The sequence below is a fragment of the Sinohyriopsis cumingii genome, chromosome 3 (genome assembly GCF_028554795.1).
Source record: "Sinohyriopsis cumingii isolate HCF-2022 chromosome 3, ASM2855479v2, whole genome shotgun sequence".
In the NCBI taxonomy this organism is placed as follows: domain Eukaryota; kingdom Metazoa; phylum Mollusca; class Bivalvia; order Unionida; family Unionidae; genus Sinohyriopsis; species Sinohyriopsis cumingii.
Genome location: NC_142963.1, coordinates 153,127,579 through 153,153,742, shown reverse-complemented (window position 1 = coordinate 153,153,742; position 26,164 = coordinate 153,127,579). Strand labels below are relative to the sequence as shown.

The window sequence follows — 26,164 nt, the reverse complement described above, 5'->3', positions numbered from 1 at the left end:
AAATACTGCATGCTTGTCAGAGTTTAATGATGCAATCTATCATCTTGCATAGGGTCAATTCATCCAATCACTGTAACCATATACCACTTACAGACATTTGGTGATGGGATAGTAATCTTGTTTAAATTGAACTGAATGTATGAGTTGTTTCCTTTTTCTTTTTGCATTGTACATGGTTAACGTAAATTTAATCTTCTAATACATTATAAGTAAATGTATCATTATTGAATATTAAAGTGCTGATGAAGTGATCACACACACACACACACACACGTCTAAAAGCTGGTCTGAAATTTCCACATAAAATGACAGTATAAAAGAAAAAAGTGAGAAACAAACTTCGACAGATAATGGATGCATCTTGAGATAACAATGACTGATGAAGATCCACTGATGGAAACAAGAGATATTTTTCAAAACACATAAACTAAAAGTTAACACTTAAGAGACTAATAGATGTACAGTGTGACTGCTACAACTCACCTGATGGAAAGAAATAACTCTTACAACTCACCTGACAGGAGAGATATGATTGCTACAACACACCTGACAGGAAATATATAATAATTGTTATAATTCACCTGACAGGAGAGATATAATTGCTACAACTTACCTGACAGGAGAGACATAATTGCTATAATATAATTGCATATTTTATTGAGAAAAAATGTCATACCTTTCGTATAACATGCTAGCATGATCTCTTTAAGCCTTATCACAGACGACCAAACTTTAATTGAATGTCACATCAAGGTATAAACTCTAATGACAAACAATTCATGTAAATGGGAGACAACTTTTACCAAGATAAAAGACCGCTGGCAAGATGTTCTCAGGTATGTCCATTTTCATAAAATTTGTGGAACAAAACAATTATTATAAATACTGATCAATAAAAAAGATGATGCAAACCAAGCATGTACCTCAATGTTGTTCTAGTTACCTTTGTTGCTAAGAGACGGGTCAGGTAGATCTCTGAGACCATTTTGCTCCCACGGTCCCCCTTCTCATTGGCTTCTGAATCATGTGGTTTGACCTAAAAAATAGAAATGATTGGAGCAGATGCATGGAATGAAGCAGACAAAAACTCCATGGTCAAATGAGATGAATAAAGATGATATTGGAATGAAACAGACGAAAATTCCATGGGCAAATGAGATGAATGGATATGATACATGGAATGAAGCAGACAAGAACTCAATGGTCAAGTGAGATGAATAGAATTACGTGGAATGAAGCAGACAAGAACTCAATGGTCAAATGAGTCTTAACCCAAATGAAGGCAACAAACGGCATATTAAACATTAGTGCTAAACAAATCTAATTTTATAAAACCAATAAGTGAAACGTTATAAGTTGCAGCAAAAAGTGGAATACTGTAATATTCAGCATGTTTAATTAAACTTTAGGGATGGTCTCCGATCATAAAAAGTTTCTGAGTTAACTTTATAAGTAATATTTGATAACTGTTATCTTCAGATGTTAATGTAACTTGTGCAGGTCTCTCCAACTTAACTGGACTTCAAGAGAATATTCTTATATCATTTCTCATTTTCAAATGCTGTACAAGTATGCATCTTTAATGTATGTATGGATAGATGTATGTAGGTAGGTACTAGGTAGATAGGTAGGTTGGTAGGTAAGTTTGTAGGTAGGTAGGTAGGAACCCATCTAGGCAGGCACATGTCCATAAACGTGTTTGTCTTTTTCACCCATATTTCTGTTTTTCAATTTTTATTCATTTTACATACTGTATATACTTGCGTATAAGCCAAATAATTTAGGGAAAATAAAAGAACTGGAAGAAGGGGGGTGGGTGGCTTATTCGCAGATCAATGTCTAAACTTTACAGTTTTTAGGTCTTTTTGGCTGTAAATCTTGGGACACCAAACAATAATTTTTTCAGTGTCCTAATACATAGGCATGTAAAAAAAGGTAACTTTTGGTGACCTGACAATTATTAACCTTATAAAGTACTATGATTGATTTTATTTTTATTTTGAATGTGCATATTTTCTGATTTCTCCAACATGAAGTTAAATGAAGGTAAATACTGACTGAGTTTACCAGGGAGACCATGCTGAATTATAATGTACAGTACATACACAGTGCAAAACGTGCCTAGCGTCATTTAAATCCTTACTTATTCCCAAAAATAGATGCAGATTTTGCTTTATTCATTGTTTCAACCAAATTGCATTCTTCCAGATAACATTTCAGCTAGTCCTTAATAGCTGTTTCATTTATGTTGAATCATGCGCTCACAAGTTACTCATTTTCAATGATATAAGTGATCCTACAAATTGAGGTAATATTCTAAAAAAGTTATGCACTTTTAATTATAGAAGGCACATAACCATCATAATTTACATGTTCATGAAGAGGGGTAATAATAAAGGCTAAAATTCTCATATAGATCAACATCAATCCATTTTAGTTTTGTGTTTTAGCTGAACAAACATCATAACTTTCCACACAATGGAAAGCTTGATGTTTCGGCATCGCCTATGTTGATATTCGGTGAATTTGTCTTTTCGTTTTGCGACAGCAGTATAGGCCAGTTAATCATTAAAACCCTGAAATTGGCTTGTGTTAAGAGGGAATTTTGACCGGTAACTATACAAATACATTGATGTGTAACTGCCTTTTATTCCATAATATTAGCATGATTACCGTAGTTTTGTAAAATGGGGTGCAAGGCATACCTATGAACTTTTCAAAAGCCAAGTAGGGAGACTGAATAAAAAAATAGAGATTGGGACCTAAAATCGGGAGGTTTTTCGCGACATTTTTAAAGCCTAGTTTTCACTAAATACTGATCGATCTTCCTGGTCCAATATGCTTGAAATTTGCAAAAAGTCTCGCTGCTTCTTCCTGTGATGTGCCTTATTTTCCCCAGGACATGCCTTATTTTTATATTCTGGTCAGCTGTGGTCAAACTGCACAATGGCTAAAGATTAGTTTTAAATAAACAAGTAAGAAAGCCAGCACGACTAATTAAAAGTTAATCCTTATCCATGCAACTATTTTGTGAAAACGACTGGCCCTCCATCATAATTCAAAGAAACCACATTCTACACTATTGTGTGTTATGCAAGCACCAGCAACTGATTGGCAAATAAAGGATTCCCAATGTTGTTGAACTAAAGGTACCAAAATAGCCAGTTTCATGGTACCATACACATGCCAACTATTTGTAATCTGACCTTATTCCCTTATTGTCAACTCGTAAAGTATTTAGCATTGTTTATTATAAAACATACTACGTATTAGTTTTTTGAGGACACATTTGCTGTGTGGTGGCCATTTTCATTCCTTCTTTTAATTTAACTATGGTAATTAATCTTGGCATATATGGTAAAAAAATGCCAGGTGTTGACTTGTGTTTCTTTCGTGGGAATGGCGCTATAGCATATGGAGTTACAGCATTCGTAGTGATCATTCTTGGGATTGAAATTAATTGTGGGCGATTTTATTGTTGTGGTTTATTTTTCTGCTCTGGTTATTTATTTATCTTTGTATTATTGTAGAGGTAAAAAAAAAATCATTAATTTACATGAATAATGTTTAAACTTAACATTCTATTTAGTGAAGATGAGAATTCCTTATAGTAAAGTAATTATTTCATTACAACAATAATTCACAGGTGATACAACAGAACATGTAGGACTTTTCTTGTTTAAAAATGAAAATCGAAGACATAATGTAATAATCAGGAGTTATCTGCAAAAATCAGAAGATATTATGAAATCAGGAGGTAGGGGTGGAGCGATCCCGAAAATTTAGAGGGATTTTCCCTCCTGGCATGAAAGTTGACAGGTATGGTGTAAGGTCACTTACATCAAAGCAAACTACAACTCAGCTTCTACGATATTAGCATAACTTTTGAAGTATTATTTCTGAAACTTTATTATTATATTTTGGAGATATCATTAAAGTTTAGCGCAATGGTGCCCATGACTCGACTCCAAGGGATGTACTTAATTCCGCACATAATCAAACCTACAATGTACATGTGGTGGCACCATTATGTAAATACATTCAGCAGCCTAATTGTGCGCATTGAATCAAACCATATTGTTGTTTGTTGTCATACTGGAATTACATCTTAATGAGTTAGGTATTTACAATTTCAAAACAAAAGAACGTAATTACTCGTGCACTGATATAAAATCTCCAATGCAATATTGCATAAATAAACAATAATCTAGTCATAAGGGAGAGGTAGTGTTAGAGCAATTCATGATTGTTAAATTCTTGTCACTGTTCAATCAAATTATATACAAATTTAATTTAGGCAGAAACAACAAGAAAACAGAAAAATAAATTACTTTCAAACAAGTTTATACCATTTTTTTTTAAATAATCATGCATGCTAACCTCGAGATAAGCATATATGTAATATTTTTAAATAAAGTTTGCCTAAATAAATGCATTCAGAACATACCTCATGCATCTTGAGATGTCTCAGAGTAGTAGGTCGGCTTATATGTGGGTATTGCACTATTTAATGTGTTTATACCTGTTCAGTTTGGGGGTAGGCTTATATGCAAATGGGCTTATATGCGAGCATATACAGTACTACTCTTGTAACAGTCTGAAACATATTTAAGGAATACAAATGCCCCCACCATAGTGACCTAAATATAAAACGAAAAATGCTTATGAATAAAGGTAAAACAGCAGGACATAAAAAAAGAACTAACCAAGTGATAGCATTTGACACCCTGATGCTCTACCATGTCCAACTGGACACCCTGGGGGGAGACAGTTCTGTTTAGGGAGGGACTTCTTGTGGAGGCAGAATAGTAGACACTGTTCTCTGTAAAAAATTAAAATGAAACTTTAGAAGAAAGAATCTATCCTTGAAAGGGATAGAAGGGAGTTTTTGCCATTGTGTCATTTCCTGCCAACAGACATGCATCATTTTGGTAAAATCTATTACTGTGGGAATCCAAGTGGCTGAATAGTCTAGAAGCACTCGCCTTCACCAATCACTGCCATTTTACCAATGCCCGTGTTGGTTTGAGTTTCGGGCTGGGCCAGCATGGGTATGTGAGAAAGCTTGCCAGCAGCTTACTATGGGTCGCTGGTTCTTACTAGGTTTTTCTAGGTTCTTCTTACACCATGTATAGCTTATTGTGTGCTGAGAGATGGAATTAAACCCACAACAACAACAAATCTACTTCTGTTGGAATATTTGTATAATACACAGGACAAAGATCATTTGTGTAACATTTAAATATGACAAAAAACATGAATCTAAGTGACCATCATACAAACTCCATGAGAAATCTGCAAAAATGTTTTTTCCGATAATTAAGAAGAATTGTAGAATTTCTGTTTAGAGTTACACATACTGACAACCTAACCAGATAATCACACTACAGTACTGTGCAACCAGATAGTCACATTACAGTACTATGCAACCAGATAGTCACAATACAGTACTGTGCAACCATAGTCACACTACAGTATTATGCAGCCAGACAGTCGCATCTCAGTACTATACAGCCAGATAGTCACACCACTGTACTATGCAGCCAGATAGTTACACTACAGTATTATGCAGCCAGATGGCTAGTACTATGCAGTTATAGTCACACCACAGTACTATGCAGTGAGATAGTCACAATACAGTACTATGCAGTTATATAGTCACACCACAGTACTATGCAGTGAGATAGTCACACCCCACACACACAGTACTATGCAGTGAGATAGTCACAATACTGTACTATGCAGTGAGATAGTCACAATACAGTACTATGCAGATTACAGAAAAAGAGTGAAACTGTATGAAAAGGATAATCATGTTTTAAGAATATCTCTTTATTAAGACCATAAAGAACATTTTGGAAAATCATCAATGCATATCCATGTTAAGTTCTCTTGTATATAAAAGACTTCTAATCTAATAGGACACTAATTTAGGTCTAAGAGTCCATTATCACTATACAGTAAGTACACTATACTGTCACTGTACAGCAAGCATACTATGCTTTATCACTGAACAGTATGCATACTATACTCTATCACTGTATAGTAAGCATACTTTATCACTGTGCAGTATGTAAACTTACTTTATCACTGTAGAGTAAGCATACTATACTATGTCACTGAACAGTATGTAAACTTTACCCTATCACTGTACAGCAAGCATAATATATCCCTAAACAGTAAGCATACTATACTCCATTACTGTACAGTAAGCATACTTTACAATATCAATGTACAGTAAGCATACGTTATCACTGTGCAGGATGTAAACTTACCATATCACTGTAGAGTAAGCATACTATACTATATCACTGTACAGTAAGTTAACTTTACTCCATCACTATACAGTAACCATACTTTACTCCAAAATAGCATTTAAATAGTTGTCCTACTTACAAATTGGCATGAAGCATGTCTTGGTGACTTTAAATAGAGTTCATTAAACTGCCTTGCTAATATGGGTCTAAAGGTCCAACAGTAACAATAAATTAAGATGCATGCATATGTACATATTTCCAAGGCAACTATGAAAATGTTATATAAAGGACACCTATCTGTAAGGGACACAGCTTCCATACTATTATCTCTCGTTTATAAACAGGTTCCACTTAATACAAATACTTACCCAATTTCTGGTAGTCATAAAGCTTTGACCCGGCAGACTTGTCTGAGGTAATGGTAAGGTTAGCTACAGATGGCGTTGGCTTGGGAACCAGTGCCATGCATGCTCCATCAGGAACCTACAAGGTCAATGTAAGGTCAAGGTCATTTTAAATATATAGCATAAAAAGGTTAATGCCGTCATGTTAGGGTCAAAACAAGGATTCTAAATCCGTATGTTGTAATATTTCCAAATAGAAGAAAATACCAGTATGGTGCAAAAAAAGAAAACCATTGTGAGAAACAGTTGCTATGAAATTTGGCTTTTGATCTGGGATGTCACATAACAATGGCCATTTCCAAGTTATTCTTAATAAAGTCCAAAATCATTTTCATTCATTCACTCTAGAAAAATATAGTATTTTTGTCATAATCAAATGTAGACATACACAATCAAAAATGTGGACATAGACAAATATATTTTTTAAAAACTCTTGAAAACTGATAATAGGCCAGGATATCCAATGAAGAGATTTATGCTCTTCCCAAAATGAATTTCCTTGAATCCAAGACAAGCCCACTTCATCTTCCCATTCTTTAAAAAACTGACGAGTAATGGAACTATACCACTCCCTCGATAACTCGCGGCCTGATAACTCTCAACCCAGCTTATAACATGAGGTCAGGCATGGATCGCTTTTTAAACTAGAAAATACAACAACAAAAATTTACCCCTACTTGTTGAACATTAAGAGACTCATGATCAAAACTGGTAACTGAATTCTTGATATATTGCTCATGTTGTCATTGAAAATGGTAGATAGGACCTGGAAATCTGAATAAACATTATGAAATTCTCAACTTTTAATAAGTCAAATTTTTTGATAAATTTTCTTTCCATAAAACATTCCTAATGCACTGTAAATAACAAATTTCAACAAAACTTTAATCAATGAAAATGCCTACTATAGGCAGTTATATAATAAATAAATAAATAAAAATTAAACAAGTTTTAAGAGTGAAATTAACATTTCAGTTTTATTTTTTAGTTTGCTTTTTAAGTGGAATCATCATAAATGCTATGTACCCTCAAGTATTCAAACATATATTTTTATGCAGCTATGCCTGTGAGTATTTCTGCAAGAACCTAATTAAGTGCTGAACATGTTTTGATATCTGACTGGCCGAAGTATATGTTGCATATCTGTACTGAATTAAAAACAGACCTGCTTTGTATTATCATATTACTTATGTCATTTGTACCAAACAGAATGGGGTGGAATAAAAAAAAAACCTTAAAAGGCATGTAGAATAAGAGATTGAGGCCCCGGTACTGAGTCAGGTCACCTCATTTCAGTTGATCAAATGAATACGGTTATAAATAAATTGTGTACATAATATAATTAAACTACCTTAAATTCATTCACAAATGTGATCAAAGTTAGCAAGACAACCAAGTGAAATGAATACATGTACTTGGTGAAGTAAAAACTAAAAAGCTTTGTTTCACAGGTACGGTTCATTGTGGATAAGCAAGTTTCAGAATTTGTAGTAAACTTACAATTCCTGAATTGGCATTCAGAGATTTCTATTTGGAGGAGAAAAAGTTTCACTATTACTTGCAATAGAATCCCACCACCAATATTTTACTAGTAGAAAAATAAAAATAAAAAAAGAGTTTCCCAAAACAAATATACATAGTTTGTTGTAAAGAAAAAGGAATCTTGTTTGGTTTGAATGAACAACTAGTCTAGTTCACTGCTTTGTTTGCTCCTTTTGTTGCAATGAAGGGAACTTATAAAGTAGGGAACTCAACTTATCAACAACAAAATGCAGTGACATAACACACAAGGTTTTCCTGCACACGTAAAGGGTGTTGAGAACAGGTGGAATAATGTTAACAATCTTTGAGAGGTTGGGCATCTTGAAAATAAAGGTAGCTGATACAGAAAAATGGACAATGGGATTATAAAAAGTGCTTTATTGACAATTACTATCAACATGAATATAAAACGATTATTTAGCCATTAAACAGCCCAACTGCCTCACACCCCACCTCTGTGGTTTTCTCAATGTTCTGCAAGGATATCATCCTTTATTTATTGGAAGTCCCGCAGCAACTTACGCCCTCGCTTATATATAGTGTGGTCTACATTTCTGGATCCCATTGTGTGGTCTACATTTCTGGATCCCAATGTGTGGTCTACATTTCTGGAACCTAATGTGTGGTCTACATTTCTGGATCTCACTGTGTGGTCTACACTTCTGGATCCTAATGTGTCGTCTACATTTCTGTATTCCATTGTGCATAAGTTATTACAGGAGTGTTCATATGATATTTGATACTGGAACTACTTTCTTATGTTTGAATGACATGTTTATGATATCTGCAATACAAAAAATTCCTTGAAACAGCCTCTGACCTTGAACTTGATAGATAGAAAAGAGCTGAACTCGTCTCAAAGTCATGGCATACCCATATGCTAAGTTGTTGAATCCGTAGTTAAAATTTTGAAGAAATCTAATGAAGTTATTTAGAGGCATCATTTATAGCAATCTTAAAATATATCACTGAGTTGGTACTTGCTTGAATGTGTTATCATGCTCACAAACCAGTACATCTAAAAAGCTTAATGTCAGTGTCAGAGTGCTATCAACTTAGTCGTGAGTGTGTGATTTGGATTTTTAATGTAGCTTTAATTTTTTTTCGTTGTGATGCCTGCAGTGTGGCAGTTAGCACTAGGGCATCATGCTGCAGACATGTGGCATCATGTCCCACCCAGTCACATCATCCTGACACCAGGCAGAAAGTCCTAACACTAACACTTAATGCTGAGCGCCTAGCAAAGTAGCTGCTAGTACCATTTTTATAAGTCTCTGGTATGACTTGGCTGGGGTTCGAACCCACGAACTTCCTCAATCAAGATGGATGCTCTGATCACTTAGGCCACCAGAGCGGTATCAACTATATATTCCAGGAAAGAAGCATTTTTCTTTTTCCTTTTATTTAAATATTGGTATAATCATCCATTCACATGAAGTACCTACTGCACAATTTAAACAATTTTGCTGGACACATTAGCCTTCTTTTCTTTTAGGACAAACTACATATAAAGTCAATATGACCTACTTTTTAATAGTGATAGCAAGATTTTCATGATGACCATCAAGGTATCTGTGAAAACCTCAGAAGTAGCTAAAACAAGCTTTTTCAAGATGGTTGTCACGGTGGCCATATTAGTGGTCTCAGTTTCACCATTTTCAATTAAGAGCAGTTGCATACCGTAAAAAGTCTTTTAGTGAAACCCTGTCAAATTAACCCTAACCCATGTAAGAGACAATCAATTGAACCCTAATCCTATTCCATGTAACAGACTATCAATTGAACCCTAACCCTAACCCATGTAACAGACTATCAATTGAACCCTAACCCATGTAACAGACTATCAATTGAACCCTAACCCTAACCCATGTAACAGGCTATCAATTGAACCGTAACCCTAACCCATGTAACAGACTATCAATTGAAAAGAACCATTAACTCATTCGGCCCCAGAGGTTTTTGTCGTTTTTGCCTGAAATGTGCATAGGAAAGACATTTGGGGTGCTATTTCTGAATACATTGTAATACAGTGGTTTTCAACCGATTATCCATGAGAATAATGCCTAGTTGTATTAGAAACATCATTTTCCATTGGTTATTTTGCTTGCGCATGAGCAAAAGGGTAAAAGTTGGAGTTCTTTTTTTTTTTTGCTTAATAGACCCATCATTTTCGTATGGAAACGGCAATTTATTGCCAATGCCCACCTTATCCTAGTTTTGCAAAGGTTCACCTGTCTGTGTGCAGTTAAGACAGGTATGCCTTAGATCTGATGCCAAAAGGACTAAAATCCAGACACAAAATCGCATTCCGATCTCGAGCGAATTTTGGGTGAAAAAAAAACGGGTCCAAAAAATGAGGTTTTTCTCTCTGTATTTTGTAGTGCAACTAGAACTTCCAGATTATTTGATATCATTTTAGAGCTGTATCTGTCTGCTTTTTTTTAATACCACCCACGTTGGTGTATCTTAAATGGCTTTGATGCTACAGAGCTTTGAAGCAGGGTACAGCCTCATCATGTCTACAAACGGGATTGGGGCCGAATCGGTTAAGAAGATTTTCAACATGGCCATCAATCTAGACATCTGATTTTCATTCAACTGGACATAATAAGTCCTTCTACGAAAACTCCATTTAAATAAAGCCCTATGTTCTTAATATGCCGCTGCTACTGAGGCCCTATGATCGTTCCAACAATGGCAATATCATTAATTAGGCCATACCATATAAAAAAATGGAACTATCGTTAATTAGGCCACACTATATAAAAAAAATGGCACTACTGTTAATTAGGCCACACCATATAAAAAATGGCAATATTGTTAGTTAGGCTAACCCATTAAAAAAAATGGCACTGTCATTAATTAGGCTACACTATATCAAAAAATAGCACTACTGTTAATTAGACCACACCATATAAAAAATGGCAATATCGTTAATTAGGCCAACCCATATAAAAAAATGGCACTATCATTAATTAGGCCACACCATATCAAAAAATGGCACTATCGTTAATTAGGCCACACTATATAAAAAAATGGCAATCCTGTTAATTAGGCTACACCATATCGAAAAATGGCACTATTGTTAATTAGGCCACACCACGTCATAAAATGGCACTATCGTTAATTAGGCCACACCATGTTATAAAGTGGCACTATCATTAATTAGGCCAAACCTTATAAAAAAAATGGCACTACTGTTATCTAGGCTACACCATATAAAAAATGGCGCTATCATTAATTAGGCCACACCATATCAAAAAATGGCATTATCGTTAATTAGGAAACTCCATATCAAACAATGGCACTTTCATTAATTAGGCCACACCATATCAAAAAATGGCACTATCATTAATTAGGCCACAACATGTCATAAAATGGCACTATCGTTAATTAGGCCTAACCATATAAAAAATGGCACTATTGTTATCTAGGCCACACCATATAAAAAATGGCACTATCGTTAATTAAGAAACATCATATAAAAAAATGGCATTATCGTTAATTAGGCCACACCATATAAAAAAATGTCACTATCTTTAATTAGGCCACACCATATTAAAAAAATGGCACTATCGTTAATTAGGCCACACAAGGCATCATTAGAAGAGTTTATGTAAAAGTCCCATGTATCTATGGCCAGCTGTTCAGGGTAATTTGTGATAGCAGGAGTTTTAAGTCTGCTGCCACTGTGTCCACAGTGGATGTTAGATTAGTATAAATTTCATTTCCAATCAATTAAATATCAAAGTCTTGTTATAAAAAATACATGCCAACATGGCTGTCCATCCAAAAGGGACAGTGACAAGAATTTCAAGATGGCAACCAAGGTAGCAATATTGGATGTAAGACAGACATGATTTTCATTTAGGTCCAACTAAATAGTGTAACAAGTCTTTGATAGATGACAGGCCATTGTATAAGCTAACTGATGGACAATGGATTACAGGTGGTTGATAGACAGGCCATTGTATAAGCTAACTGATGGACAATGGACTACAGATGGTTGATAGACGGCAGGCTGTTGTATAAGCTAACTGATCGACAATGGACTACAGGTGGTTGATAGGTGACAGGCCATTGTATAAGCTAACTGATGGACAATGGACTACAGACTTGCTCCATGACCAGCTGAGCCAATAATATTGTTTTTGTTTCCTAATTAAAGTCTAAAAGATAAAAGAAACATTACATATTACAATCTTTCTGATACATTAGGTCTTTACAAGAGAAGAGTTCAGCTGCACCAATATTTAATTTGTACAATCTTCCTTGTAATTTATTTATCTGGGGATAAAGAAAAGAAACTTTCTAACCTTATAGTGACTCAAACTATTGAGCCGTCGGTATTCTCCCTCCACCTTTGTGGTCATGTCATCATCACTCAGAATGAGAGGTTTCTTTATTCGGCTGCTTTGCTCCCAATCTGGAGTTTGATCAAACATTGCTGTAACCATGGAAACAAAGATAGCCAACCATTACTAACTCATGTCTCACTGCTGCAGTAATCAAGAAGATGGTGGACTACAAGAGCATCTACAATAACCAGAGGCTGGGAAGGGACTTCTAATATACATTTGTCATAACTGATCAGGTGTTTAAGAATTGTTCTGATAAAACTTTTAGTAAAATTTATAACTGTTTACAGTGAGCTTCAATGATATTGACAGTTTTTGGTTTCCATCTTTTAATCTATGAAATATACAGCCCATACTTTAACATGTTCATCAGCAGTCTTCATATATTTTGAAGATTTACATGTGGTCAAAAACTGACATGGTGTTATAAACAATTTAAATAGTACTAACACTGTGTTGAATCAAATTCAAAGCATTCGAGTGCATGACATTTACACCAAATTGCCCATTTACATGAACATGGATGGTGCAGTAATTAAAATTTTGAATATTGCTCAAATTAGTAAATAAATTAAAAGGTAGACAATTAAAATTATTGTGTCACATTTAAAATATGTCTCTTTTTATTATGAAATATCTGACCCTAAGTTTTTCAAGTTTTTTTCCTAAATGGATAATGTTCTAATGAAGAATCCTTTCTTTTAATTTCAGCATTCAAATATTTCACAGCAATTAAATTCAGCAGTACTACTTGGTGAATCAAGCTACACTACTTAGTAAAGATGGAAAAGTTATACTGCCAACTAAATTTATTACAACATGAGAAAAAGTCCCCTGGGGCCAAAGTGTAACATTTTGAGATTTTTGTCAGTTTTGGCACATGATGCAGTGAAACCTGTCTTTGTACGTACCTCTATATGAAGGACACCTGTCCAAATAGGACATGTATGGGTCCCTTCTCTTATGATTTTAATCCTCATGCAAAGGACACTAGTCCACAAAGGGCCCGAATGGATCCCTTCTTTCAAATTTATGACTTTGATCTTCATGTTTAGGGCAAAATTGTATCGGTCCCTTACACTGCCTTTCATGTAAAGTCCATAACCAATAAACATGTTATTGTCTTTTGTGTATTTTTTAAAAATAGTTTTCACTTGAATCTGGAAAACATGAAAATCAAAACAGAAATGCTACTTTACTCTAATGTACTTGTTTATATTTCTCTACTAATGTTACTGGAGAAATCCCCCCCAGTCACTGGTGTATAGAAAACTAGCCATCCAGCAATTTTAGCAAGAGCAAAAAAGCATGAAAGGAAGAAAATGTTAGAACATTGCAGTAAATTTCTGGAAAACATAATGTTAAATACCGATAGGGCATGAATGGATGACATAATGATGTAACTATATGCTATAACGCACATGTTACATATGGAATGCCTGTACCATGAAGGACACATTATATGTAACTATATTCTGTAATGTACATGTTACAAATGGAATGCCTGTACCATGAAGGACACATTATATGTAACCATATGCTGTAGCGTACATGTTACATATAGAAGCCTATACCATGAAGGACACATTATATGTAACCACATGCTGTAGCGTACATGTTACATATGGAATGCCTGTACCATGAAGGACACATTATATGTAACCACATGCTGTAGCATACATGTTACATATGGAATGCCTGTACCATGAAGGACACATTATATGTAACCATATGCTATAACATTCATGTTACATATGGAATGCCTGTACCATGAAGGACACGTTATGTGTAACCATATGCTGTAGCATACATGTTACATATGGAATGCCTGTACCATGAAGGACACATTATATGTAACCACATGCTGTAGCATACATGTTACATATAGAATGCCTGTACCATGAAGGACACATTATATGTAACCATATGCTGTAGCGTACATGTTACATATGGAATGCCTGTACCATGAAGGACACATTATATACCCATCTAACGTTTAATAATCCTCCATGCATACACCTAAAAGAAAACAATATGTTTTCTTCTGGCCAGGTCTGTGATGTAGAACTTATAATATTGTGTGAAGACAATTACCTTCTTTCAGCCAGTGACCTTAACCTTTGACATTTCAAGTCCCATATCAACAGCGTTCCTCCTTACCCCAAGTTCAAGCCATTCACAATGTTGAGTTATGTTATGTAGAACTAATACAATTGTGTGGAAACCAATTTTATTCTTCCAGTAACCTTGACCTTTAACCTTCTGACTCCAAAAATCAAAATGGCTCTTCCTTAAACCAAGTGCATAAAGTACAGTAAATGTAAATGATGGAGAACTTAAATTAATGTATAATAGCATTCATAGTGATCATCACCCTTTACTTTCTTGATTCTGAATCTTCCTTATTGCATGTGCAAGTTATTCACAAAGTTTGGTAAATGATGATGATGATGGAGAACTCTGGTTATTGGGCTAAAACAAACCTTTCAGCTTTCGAGTCCAAAACTGATTGGTTCTTCCTTACCACAAATGCAAGCCATCCACAAAGTTTGGTAACAGTACATGAATGTGAAAACCAAGTTGGTAAAAGATGGATGTCATAACGTACTCTACCTTATGGTGGGTATATACAAATCATCACAAGAGTAATAATAACCTAAATAACACATTAGTCATGGCATAAATATAACTATATAATCAACCATATGTATCTATTTATATACTTTGTTTATATACTTGAATATGATTTATTGCTTATACAAGATTAATTCAATATGAATATACTTTGAACAGTTTGTTTTGTATTTACATACTATTAATATTTCCATTGGAAGCAAAGATGAGAAGATCAAAGGATCTGAGTTACATTTACACAGAGAATATAAAATCAAAGGGCCTTAATAACATTTACACAGGGAATATAAGATCAAAGGATCTGAGTTACACTTACACAGGGGATATAAGATCAAAGGGCCTTAATTACATTTACACAGGGAATATAAGATCAAAGGGCCTTAATAACATTTACACAGGGAATATAAGATCAAAGGATCCGAGTTACATTTACACAGGGGGATATAAGATCAAAGGGCCTTAATTACATTTACACAGAGAATATAAGATCAATGGGCCTTAATTACATTTACACAGGGGATATAAGATCAATGGGCCAGAGTTACATTAACACAAGGAATAGAAGATAAATGGGCCTGAGTTACATTAACACAGCTTGTAGAAATGAAATATGATTTGATGGTGGATGTCAAGATTTAGGTACCATGATACAGAAGAAAATAGAGAAGTCAAATTAATGAACTTGCTTGAGTTAATAATAAGACAATGATCATGGTTCTGATGATGTTCAACTGATAGATGACAAGACTGCATGATTATGAACATCACAATCTATTCCTTTCTCATGTAGAACTGGTGGAAATCATCATTAATTTAGAATGTTAGTCACAATGATGAAATTACAAGGGACTACTGTTTATGAAATTATAAGGGACTACTGTTTATGAAATTATAAGGGACTACTGTTTATGAAATTATAAGGGACTAGTGTCCATGAAATTATAAGGGACTACATTGAATGAAATAGTAAGGGACTATTGTGTGTGATGTTATAAGGGACTACTGTGTATGAAATAGTAAGGGAATACTTTGTATGAAATTATAAGGGAATACTGTGTATGAAATCATAAGGGACTAATTAATGTGTATGAAATTATAAATGACTCATCATCATCATCAGTCTCATGACCTAGTGTGGTCGTTGAGGCACTGTGCTGCTGAACATCTGACCAGTTCCCTCCACTTGTCTCGATTATAAGGGACTACTTTGTATAAATTATTTAAGACTACTGTGCATGAAATTTTAAGGGGCTATAGTGTATGACATTATAAGGGACTACTGTGTATATAGTTATACATGTCCTGAAGAAATATGTGGCACTCTGACATTATAAGGCCCTTCATTGTATCACAGTTCCCATTAAAAGTTGAGTACATTTATGGGTCACATGCCGTAGTAAAATTATATCATTTACATCATTAAATGACATCTCAGTGAAAGTTTGTATACTCCAGAAATCATATAGACAGTGTTATAATAATGGGAATACTGTACTCTAGAACTCATATAGACAGTGTTATAATAATGAGATTCCTGTACTCTGGAACTCATATAGACAGTGTTATAATAATGGGAATACTGTACTCAAGAACTCATACAGACAGTGTTATTATAATGGGAATACTGTACTCTGAACTCATATAGACACTGTTATGATGACGAGAATACCATACTCCAGAACTCATATAGACAGTGTTATAATGATGGGAATACCGTACTCTAGAATTCATATTGGGTGTTAGAATGATGAGAATACCTTACTCTAGAACTCATATAGACAGTGTTATAATGATGGGAATACTATAGTATGCACTTCATTCTAATGCAGTCTCAATATAAGATGGTCTACTTTGGCATTGCAGTCAGGGAGTACTGTTAAAGTCAAAGAGGAAGGTACAAAATTTACTGCATTAAGCATATGAGAGGTGACTGTAATCTATATTCAAGGACAATATGAGAAGCAGAATGTATCTAGCACAACAACAGCATGATATGCGATGGGAAAACAATACTAGGATGGAATAGAGAAAGGTGCTGCAATACAAAGCTGTAGAGAAAAACAGATTTAAGCCTGATGTTATTAATGTTCAGGTTAATGCCTTACGTGCAACATGATAAAGCATGTTAGATAATGTCATGTGCAAGATGTTAAAGCATGTTAGCTAATGTCTTACATGCATGATGTTAAAGCATCTTAGTTTATGTCTTACATACAACATGATAAAGCATGTTAGAGAGAACCACACTGAATTAGAAGACGATTAAAGAGACAACAATTACAGCTTAAATATATAAGAAAAACTTGAAACCAATGAATCAGGCTTGAGAGAATATCAAATTTTATATTGTCACTTGTCATGAATATCACTTATTTTAGGTTCCTGACCCGAGACCATGACCTGTGACCTTTTGGCTCTGTCACTGCCCTAAATGTTAAGCCATGGATAAATATAAGGCTTCTGCAGAACACAGTCTTGCCTTCATCATCCTGTCTAACACATGTTTGCTACTTTTAGTGAATTCCCTTTTTTATGCCTAGTAAATGTATATATATTTTGAGGGTAGGAATATTAGCAATTTCTAAGTTAATAGCCAGGAGAAAATCCCCTGGAGTAGGGAAAAGCCCAGAGGTCAATGACCTGGCCTTATCATAATGAGAATGTGTATATTTGGTTATTAGGTGGGGATCCCAACATTTTAAAAGGTATTATGCCAGAAGTGTTAAGAAAGATTGCATGAATTCATGTACAACATAATGCCATTAATTACATATGCCCTTTAAGGGTGGGGTTATGAACGCCTTCAAAGTTATGACTTAGGGGCCAGTTGCCATGAGCCAAGAGAAATCCTGGGATGTAGGCTACATATATTACTTGGTTTTTTCAAGCCGATAGAGTGTATTTATGATTATAGAGTCAGAATCTCAATGGTTTCCAAGTTAAAGCAGACAGGGTGGGTCCACATTACTACACATAAGCTGGGTCCAAGTTAAGACACAGGGGCTGGGTCCAAGTTAAGACACAGAGGATGGGTTCATGTTAATACACACAGACTGGGTCCAAGTTAAGACACAAGGGATGGGTCCAAGTTAACACACAGGGGCTGGGTCCAAGTTAAGACACAAGGGGTGGGTCCAAGTTAACCTCCCAAGCCTATCCCCAGTAGGGTCACTGATACCCCACTCCAATCCTCTCTATGTACTAAGTGTAGCAAATTTCATCAAATTCCTACTTGTATAAAAAATATCTGACAAAGGTGAATCAATAAGCAGTCCAGACAATTGAAACAAGAGGACAAAGTGGATCTGATACTGTTAATCCTGCTTTGGGTTGTTTTCATGTCATGAAATATGGCTGTCAAAATATCATTTTGTATGTACTGGATTTAATATTACACAAATGCTTGAACAAACTGATCACAACTTATGCAACATACAAGTCAGTCAAGCAACAAGTCAGATCTTTGGACCCCAGCCAGCCAGCAAAATAAGCAGAAAAAGCTCTTTGTCCACTTAATCACTGCAGACTCCCATCCGCTTCAGGCCTGCTTCCATACAAAAGTTTAATATTTTCAAAAGTGGAATCTATCTAATGATATGTCTTGTACTGTTGATAAGCCCCATACACCATATTGATCTGTTGATAGGCCCATATACCATATTTATCTGATGATAGGCCCATATACCATATTTATCTTATATAGAGCCCCATATACCATATTTATCTGACAATAAGCCACATACACCATATTTATCTGATACTAAAGTCCCACACACCATTTTTGTTTAATAAGCCCCATATACCCCAAATGAATCTGATGATAAAACCCTATATACCAAATTTATCCGATGAGCCTCATACACTGTATCTATCTGATTATAAAGCTCACATATAATTTATATAATACTTATCTTAATATAAGCCCATATACCACAATTATCTGATGATAAGCCAAAGCTATATGATAACACCCAAGTCCATATTTTAAAAATTTTAAGGCAAATATTTACAATAAATATATTCATTGAATAAATATGCAGAAAGGCGTATTCCATATCTCTGCATTACAATTATATGGCCTATTCCATATCCCTGCATTACAATTCTATGGCTAATTCCATATCCCTGTATTACTATTCTACTGCCTATTCCATATCCTTGTAATACTATTCTAAGGTCTATTCCATATCCCTGTATCACTATTCTACTACCTATAGTTGTAATACTATTTGAGGGCCCATTCCATATCCATGTATTACTATTCTAGGGCCTATTCTATATCCATGTAATACTATTCTTGGGCCTATTCCATATCCCTGTATTACTATTCCAGGGCCTATTCCATATCTCCGTATTACTATTCTAGGGCCTATTCCATATCGTTGTAATACTATTATATTGCCTACTCCATATTGTTGTAATACTATTATATTGCCTATTCTATATCATTGTAATACTATTCTAGGGTCTATTCCATATCCTTGTAATACTATTCTAGGGTCTATTCCATATGCCTGTATTACTATTCTAGGGCCTATTCTATATTCCTGTATTACTTGGCCTATTTCATATCCCTCTACTGCTATTCTAGACTTATTCTGTATCCTTGTTTTACTATTCTAAGGCCGATTCCATATCCCTGTACTACAATTCCATATCCCAGTATTACTATTCCATATCCCTGTATTACTATTCTTGGGCCTATTCCATATCCCTATATTACTATTCTAGGACCTATTCCATATCCCTGTATTACAATTCCATATCCCAGTATTGCTATTCCATATCCCTGTATTACAATTCCATATCCCTGTAATCCATATCTCTGTATTACTATTCTTGGGCCTATTCCATATCCCTGTATTACTATTCCACATCCCTGTATTACTATTCGTGGGCCTATTCCATATCCCTGTATTACTATTCTAGGGCCAACTTTAGATCCATGAGCCATAGAGGGGTGAATTAACAGAGATATCACCAAAAATTGAAAAGAGATGAAGACTGAATAGAAGCAGGCCAAAAAAATTCATCCCTCCAGCACTCACTCATGCAAACAGACATGGATTATTAAAACATGAGTATAAACTTAGTTATAATATCATTTAAACAGACATACACAAATAGACGAGATTAAACACATTCATAAGTGAATATCCAGAAAAAGACAAGTTTACACAGAAAAATGATCCATGATTAAATACAGCATTTTACAAAATGATGTCAGACAAGTAAAACATTATTACTTAGAATACCCCGTGATATACAGGCCCTGTATATAAGTCTAAACATTACGTCGATATATACATGTCAAATGAAAGATACTGAAGTCATTTAGTAAAACAGAGATGATGATAATGCTGCTGGTGATGATGATAATGATGCTGGTGATGATGTATGGAAGCAAATACTATGAAGAATTATTAATTTTTACAAGACAAGATGAAATTAGTATATAACTTTCAAAGTTAATACTGCAATAAGAAATGAATGTTGAAGAGCATGCATAAAGGTAATGATTTAAAATTCAACAGAAATAGCTGGAAAATGAAAGTGTAAATTTGAAGATGCAGAAAACCCTCCAGAGTGGTTGGATCAAATCTAAAAATGGAACAGTCGGATTTATTGGGTGAAATCAAATATTGAGTCTATAAGAACTGATATTTAAATGCAGGGTATGATTAATGCTGATAAACCATCTTCATTTTTTTCTCATTACAAACACTGAAGTGATCGTTATTGTACCAGGTATAATGGAATTTGAACTCTTCACTGAATGTAGAATGAATGTACATCCTGGGCTTGAAATATGTATTTTATGTTCATGGATTTTTAACTGCTATTAGATGAAGCGGGGATAAGTTTCTTTCACTGGATGGATTTAGTTCCCTATGAATATGGGATATTTGAAAAGACTTTTTATATCTTCTTTTTGTGCAAATGCATGGACATCTGAAAATTAAGCCTACCCAAATCTATATCCTCTTTGACTGGTCTACTACTAAATGGTGCATTCTTGTATATGGCATCTAGAATCTTTTCCTTGACCTGTGAGATACTGTCACAGTCCAATACTTTGACAGGATGGGGTGTACGTGTATACTGATCCACATGGATATCCTGTACATATATTGTCTGAAAGAAGAAAAATGATTAAGTTTCATAAATACTATTTCTTACTGAAACTACCATATCTACCAGGCATGGGCAACTTCCTTCACGCCAGATATGTGATTTTTAAAGTCACACCCTATGATGTAAATTAATGGATAAAACCATGTCACGGGTAAGATTTGGTCAATGGGCTGTACATTGCCCAACCCTGATACATACCAATTTTTCACAGTCCAACATAAAACAGCACAGACTGTAATCTGCTGTCACATAATGTAATAGCAGATCAAGGTCTATGCTGATTACTCCAAACTGCATACACCCAGATCTGCTGGCACATTGTGTAACAGCAGATCCTGGTCTTTTCAGTTGGACTTGGACTTTAAAGCATGTATATAGGGTATGAAATATTTATCTCTTTACTACTGTCAGTAAGATCAAGTGTTAAAAAAATTCTTTAAAAATCAGTGATTAAAAATCATTAGAAGGACAACTTTCTTTTTTGTCCGTCAAAAAGGAATGAGAGAATTTTTCTGTCAGTCGATATAGTTAAAGGAGGATTTTACTCTTCACTTTAATCAGGAAGCCTTTCTCAACCTTTCTATAGCTCACTATATTCATGAAACATGTTTCCTATTTTCCCTGATTTCCTAAATGCAAATGTATCACTGGATAAATCAAAACAAAGATCTGACAGATAAATGTCTAAACTGTTTTTCTCTCATTTAGTGTCAAATACATATTTGTGGCTTTGGTCTTTTTTAACCTAACAAGTGAACCATCATCTTTTACTCAGTACATAGCTTAAACATGCATTCATTAATCTGATAAAATGAAATATGAATACAGTCCACAGTAAGAAATTTTCACTATTCAAAAGAAAAGCAGTATTTTCACATCAAAATGTTGCCTTACCATAGGTTTAAACTCTACTTGCTGTCTTATAAGTTTGTCCTCACTGAGTGAATATCTGGCCTCCGATGTAATGGTATCTACTGGACCCTTACCAACCTGCTGTTTCATGGCTTGGTATAACATGAACAGAGGCTCTCCTGCACACTCCTGGAAAAAAAAAAACACAATATAAAATAAAGATACAGTATTACATGATAAATCTCAGAAATCCATTAAACAAAATCAATTACAATATAAAATAAAGATACAGTATTACATGATAAATCTCACAAATCCATTAAACAAAACCAATTACAATATAAAATAAAGATACAGTAGTACATGATAAATCTCACAAATCCATTAAACAAAACCAATTACAATATAAAATAAAGATACAGTATTACATGATAAATCTCAAAAATCCATTAAACAAAACCAATCACAATATAAAATAAAGATACAGTATTACACGATAAATCTCAGAAATCAATTAAACAAAACCAATCACAATATAAAATAAAGATACAGTATTACACGATACAGTAGTCCCCCTCTTATAAGGCCACCCCTAATGCAGCAGGAAAGTGGCCTTATAATGCGGGTGGCCTTTCTAGAGGGGGATGACAAATGCGAATATAATACATATGAAAAAAGTCACAAGTACATTTAATTTTAATTATTTAATATTTTAATTAAAAAATCACATGCATGATGTGAAATAAATGTAAAACAAACTTTGTCATCATTTGCAAAAGAATGCTATGAATAACCATTGATACAGTTATAAAACTGTCTTTATAATTATGTTACAGTTCACATCACGTCACTTTGTTGGTAACAGTCTAAAAAACAAACCAGTCTCATCACATTAAAAATATCCTTGCTGTCATATCCCCTGCATATATCGTTTAGTCTTTTGTTCCAATCTTCGACAACTTCATTATTAACATCAGCTGATTCGCCGCTAATGACAGAATACTTGATATTGTGTCGCACTTGAAATCTGTGCAACCATCCGTTACTTGCGGTAAAGTCGTCATATCCCAGTTCAACTGACAAAATTTTTGCTTTTTCTTGTTTTTCAAATCAGGATACAAACGTCTCCTGGCTCAAACAATCTTCCTTTCTCCGTCCATTTCACCTTTCCACTTCTGCAGAATTGTTTCATTATCTTTCACGATATTGTTTATCTGAGTCTTCCCGACGTTAGTTTTCTGCAAGGATCCTCGATGACCCCCCCCACCTCCCGTCAGTTGAATTACTTTCACGTTCTCCTCTAAACTGAGAATTTTTATTTTCCTCGATGACATGTTGATCTTTTTGCAGTAAGTTATTCATGTTGCCAACTACAATACTAATAAAACAATTTTGTATGCATCTGAACAAATTGCTGTGTGTTTTTAAATGAAGTGATCTTGTCACGTGATTCGTTAGTCGCAGTCTGGTGCCCTATTATTTTTATACATTTCTTGAAACGAGGTGAGAGAAGCCAAAACGGCTTCGATATGTACCATTAACGTCACGCAGATTTGACCTTGCGGCCACTAGGATTCGTAATTTTGACAATTATTGTCAGTAGTAATAGCCACTGATTACCAAAGTGAACAAGCTCAACATCTTACTAAGGGAAGCCATAAAGGCCATTAAACCATTTTCCTGCTGACTTGGGTATTGTACATCGATACTGCCACTTCTCAGCTGTTTCTACTGTTCGATAATTGTTTTCTTAACAATTATCAGAGTGACTAAACCGGACATCTTATGATAACACAGTAGTAAGGCTAATTGGATTACATGTACGTACCCTTTTGTATGGATTAAAATTTGAGTCTTTCTCGGTTTTTATGGAATAAATTTGGCTTCTCGTGAGGCGTAAATGATATAATATTAACCTTAGTGGTAAATGTACTTTACTCAACACTTCTTTCAGTAACGAAAACCTGACATCGGGAAACAGAAATCGGATTACTTAACACATGTTATGAATACAATACTGGTTCTGGATACATATTCAAATAAAATGCAGCCGCTTGTGAGGGGTAAATTTTATGATTTTGCACTAATATGCTGGCTGCTGGTCGCGTTAGCCGGGTGGCCTTTCGCGAGGGGTACTTTTGAACACAAACTCGTCGGTGCTAACGGATTCTGGCCGTAAGGAGCGGGTGGCCGCTGGTCAGGGGGGCCGTTCAAGAGGGGGACTACTGTATATCTCAGAAATCCATTAAACCTCAGAAATTCATTATACAAAACCAATTACAATATAAAATAAAGATACAATATTACATGATAAATCTCACAAATCCATTAAACAAAATCAATTACAATATAAAATAAAGATACAGTATTACATGATAAATCTCACAAATCCATTAAACAAAACCAATTACAATATAAAATAAAGATACAGTATTACATGATAAATCTCATAAATCCATTAAACAAAACCAATCACAATATAAAATAAAGATACAGTATTACACGATAAATCTCAGAAATCAATTAAACAAAACCAATCACAATATAAAATAAAGATACAGTATTACACGATATATCTCAGAAATCCATTAAACCTCAGAAATTCATTATACAAAACCAATTACAATATAAAATAAAGATACAGTATTACATGATAAATCTCACAAATTCATTGAACAAAACCATTACAAGAGTCCCTTGAAGGGTCTTATGCTCTACTGGGCAAAACGAATTTCCAGGATATCATGGAAGATCATTTCTTCCTTTTATCTATAGAGTGTTGAAACCATTTCTGTGCATGTGTGTGATTCAGATTTTTAAAGTAGCTTTAATAAATTTTCAATCATATCGCTAAAATGTCTGCAGTGCAGCAGTTTATAGTGATGTCTAGTACTGAGACATCATGCTGCAGACATGTAGCGTCATGTCCCACCCAGTCACATTATCAGAACATCAGGTCAACCAGTCCTAACACTAGCTTCTTAATGCTGAGACCTAGTGAGGCAGTTTTTAGTACCCTTTTTTTAAAAGTCTTTGGTAAGACCCAGCTAGGGTTTGAACCCATGACCTCCTGCATCTAATTATAGACACCCTAACGACTTAGGCCAGAAACCATTTCTGATAGCAATTATGATTTCTAAATCAGCTGCTGTGTACAAATATTGGATGTGAGCTTGGAACCATTATCAATTAGGACAAAGTAAACATCATAAGAAAGACATTTTGAAAAACCTCATGTCATAATGATTGTCAATTCAGGGGGAGTAGTGACGACATCTGTAAGACAGTCACTATGGCAGCCATATTGGATGTATGACTGGTACCTTTTTCACTTAGGACTTGATGAAAACCCCATGTCATAATGATCATTCATTCAGGAGGAGTAGTGACATTACATTTAAGACAACCATGGTCAATATAATGGATGTATTACTGGTACCATTTTCATACAGGACCAACTAGGTATCAAAACATGTCATTGGTGAAAATTCTATGTAAATGTAGCCATCTATTTGAAGATATCAATATATTCAAGATGGCTGCTGTGGTGGCTTTAATGGATGTCAGATTGGCACCATTTTAATAAAATACCAACTGGACATCATGAGAAGACCTCTAGTGAAAACTCGATGTACACGGTTGTTTTGTTCAAGTAGATTTGCAATAAGAAGATGTCTTCCATGGTGGCCATAATGGATGTCCGATCAGCATTATTTTTATTTTGGACTGGCTAGACAAAATAAAATGTCTGAAAATTTCATGTTGATATAACCAGCCTTTTAAAGGAGGAGTAGTGGTAACAAGAGTTTCAAGTTGGCTGCAATAATGGCCATACTCGACATCTGACTGGCACCATTTTCATTTTGGACCAGCTAGATATCATAAAAAGCCTTTTACTTGAAAACCCCATGTTGTTAAGACCATCATTCAAGGTGAAATAGTGATAACAAGAATTTCAAGATGGTAACTATTTTTGTTTAGG

General features: G+C 34.7%; 1 protein-coding gene across 3 annotated transcripts in view; it reads right to left on the bottom strand.

Moving 5' to 3' along the window:
* Positions 1–26,164, bottom strand: part of LOC149804168 (plexin-A2-like) — a 328,681-nt gene that overhangs the window by 21,327 nt on the left and 281,190 nt on the right. For all 3 annotated transcript variants that reach the window (XR_016420317.1, XM_089954145.1, XM_089954146.1), the window contains exons 26-31: positions 22,225–22,371; positions 21,165–21,330; positions 12,520–12,650; positions 6,626–6,740; positions 4,707–4,822; positions 944–1,036 (exon numbers count right to left, since the gene is read on the bottom strand). Coding sequence is in view for 2 of the 3 variants with exons in the window: in XM_089954145.1 (XP_089810271.1) it covers positions 944–1,036; positions 4,707–4,822; positions 6,626–6,740; positions 12,520–12,650; positions 21,165–21,330; positions 22,225–22,371 (768 nt within the window). In the remaining variant the exon portion in view is untranslated. The remainder of the gene's footprint in view (positions 1–943; positions 1,037–4,706; positions 4,823–6,625; positions 6,741–12,519; positions 12,651–21,164; positions 21,331–22,224; positions 22,372–26,164) is intronic.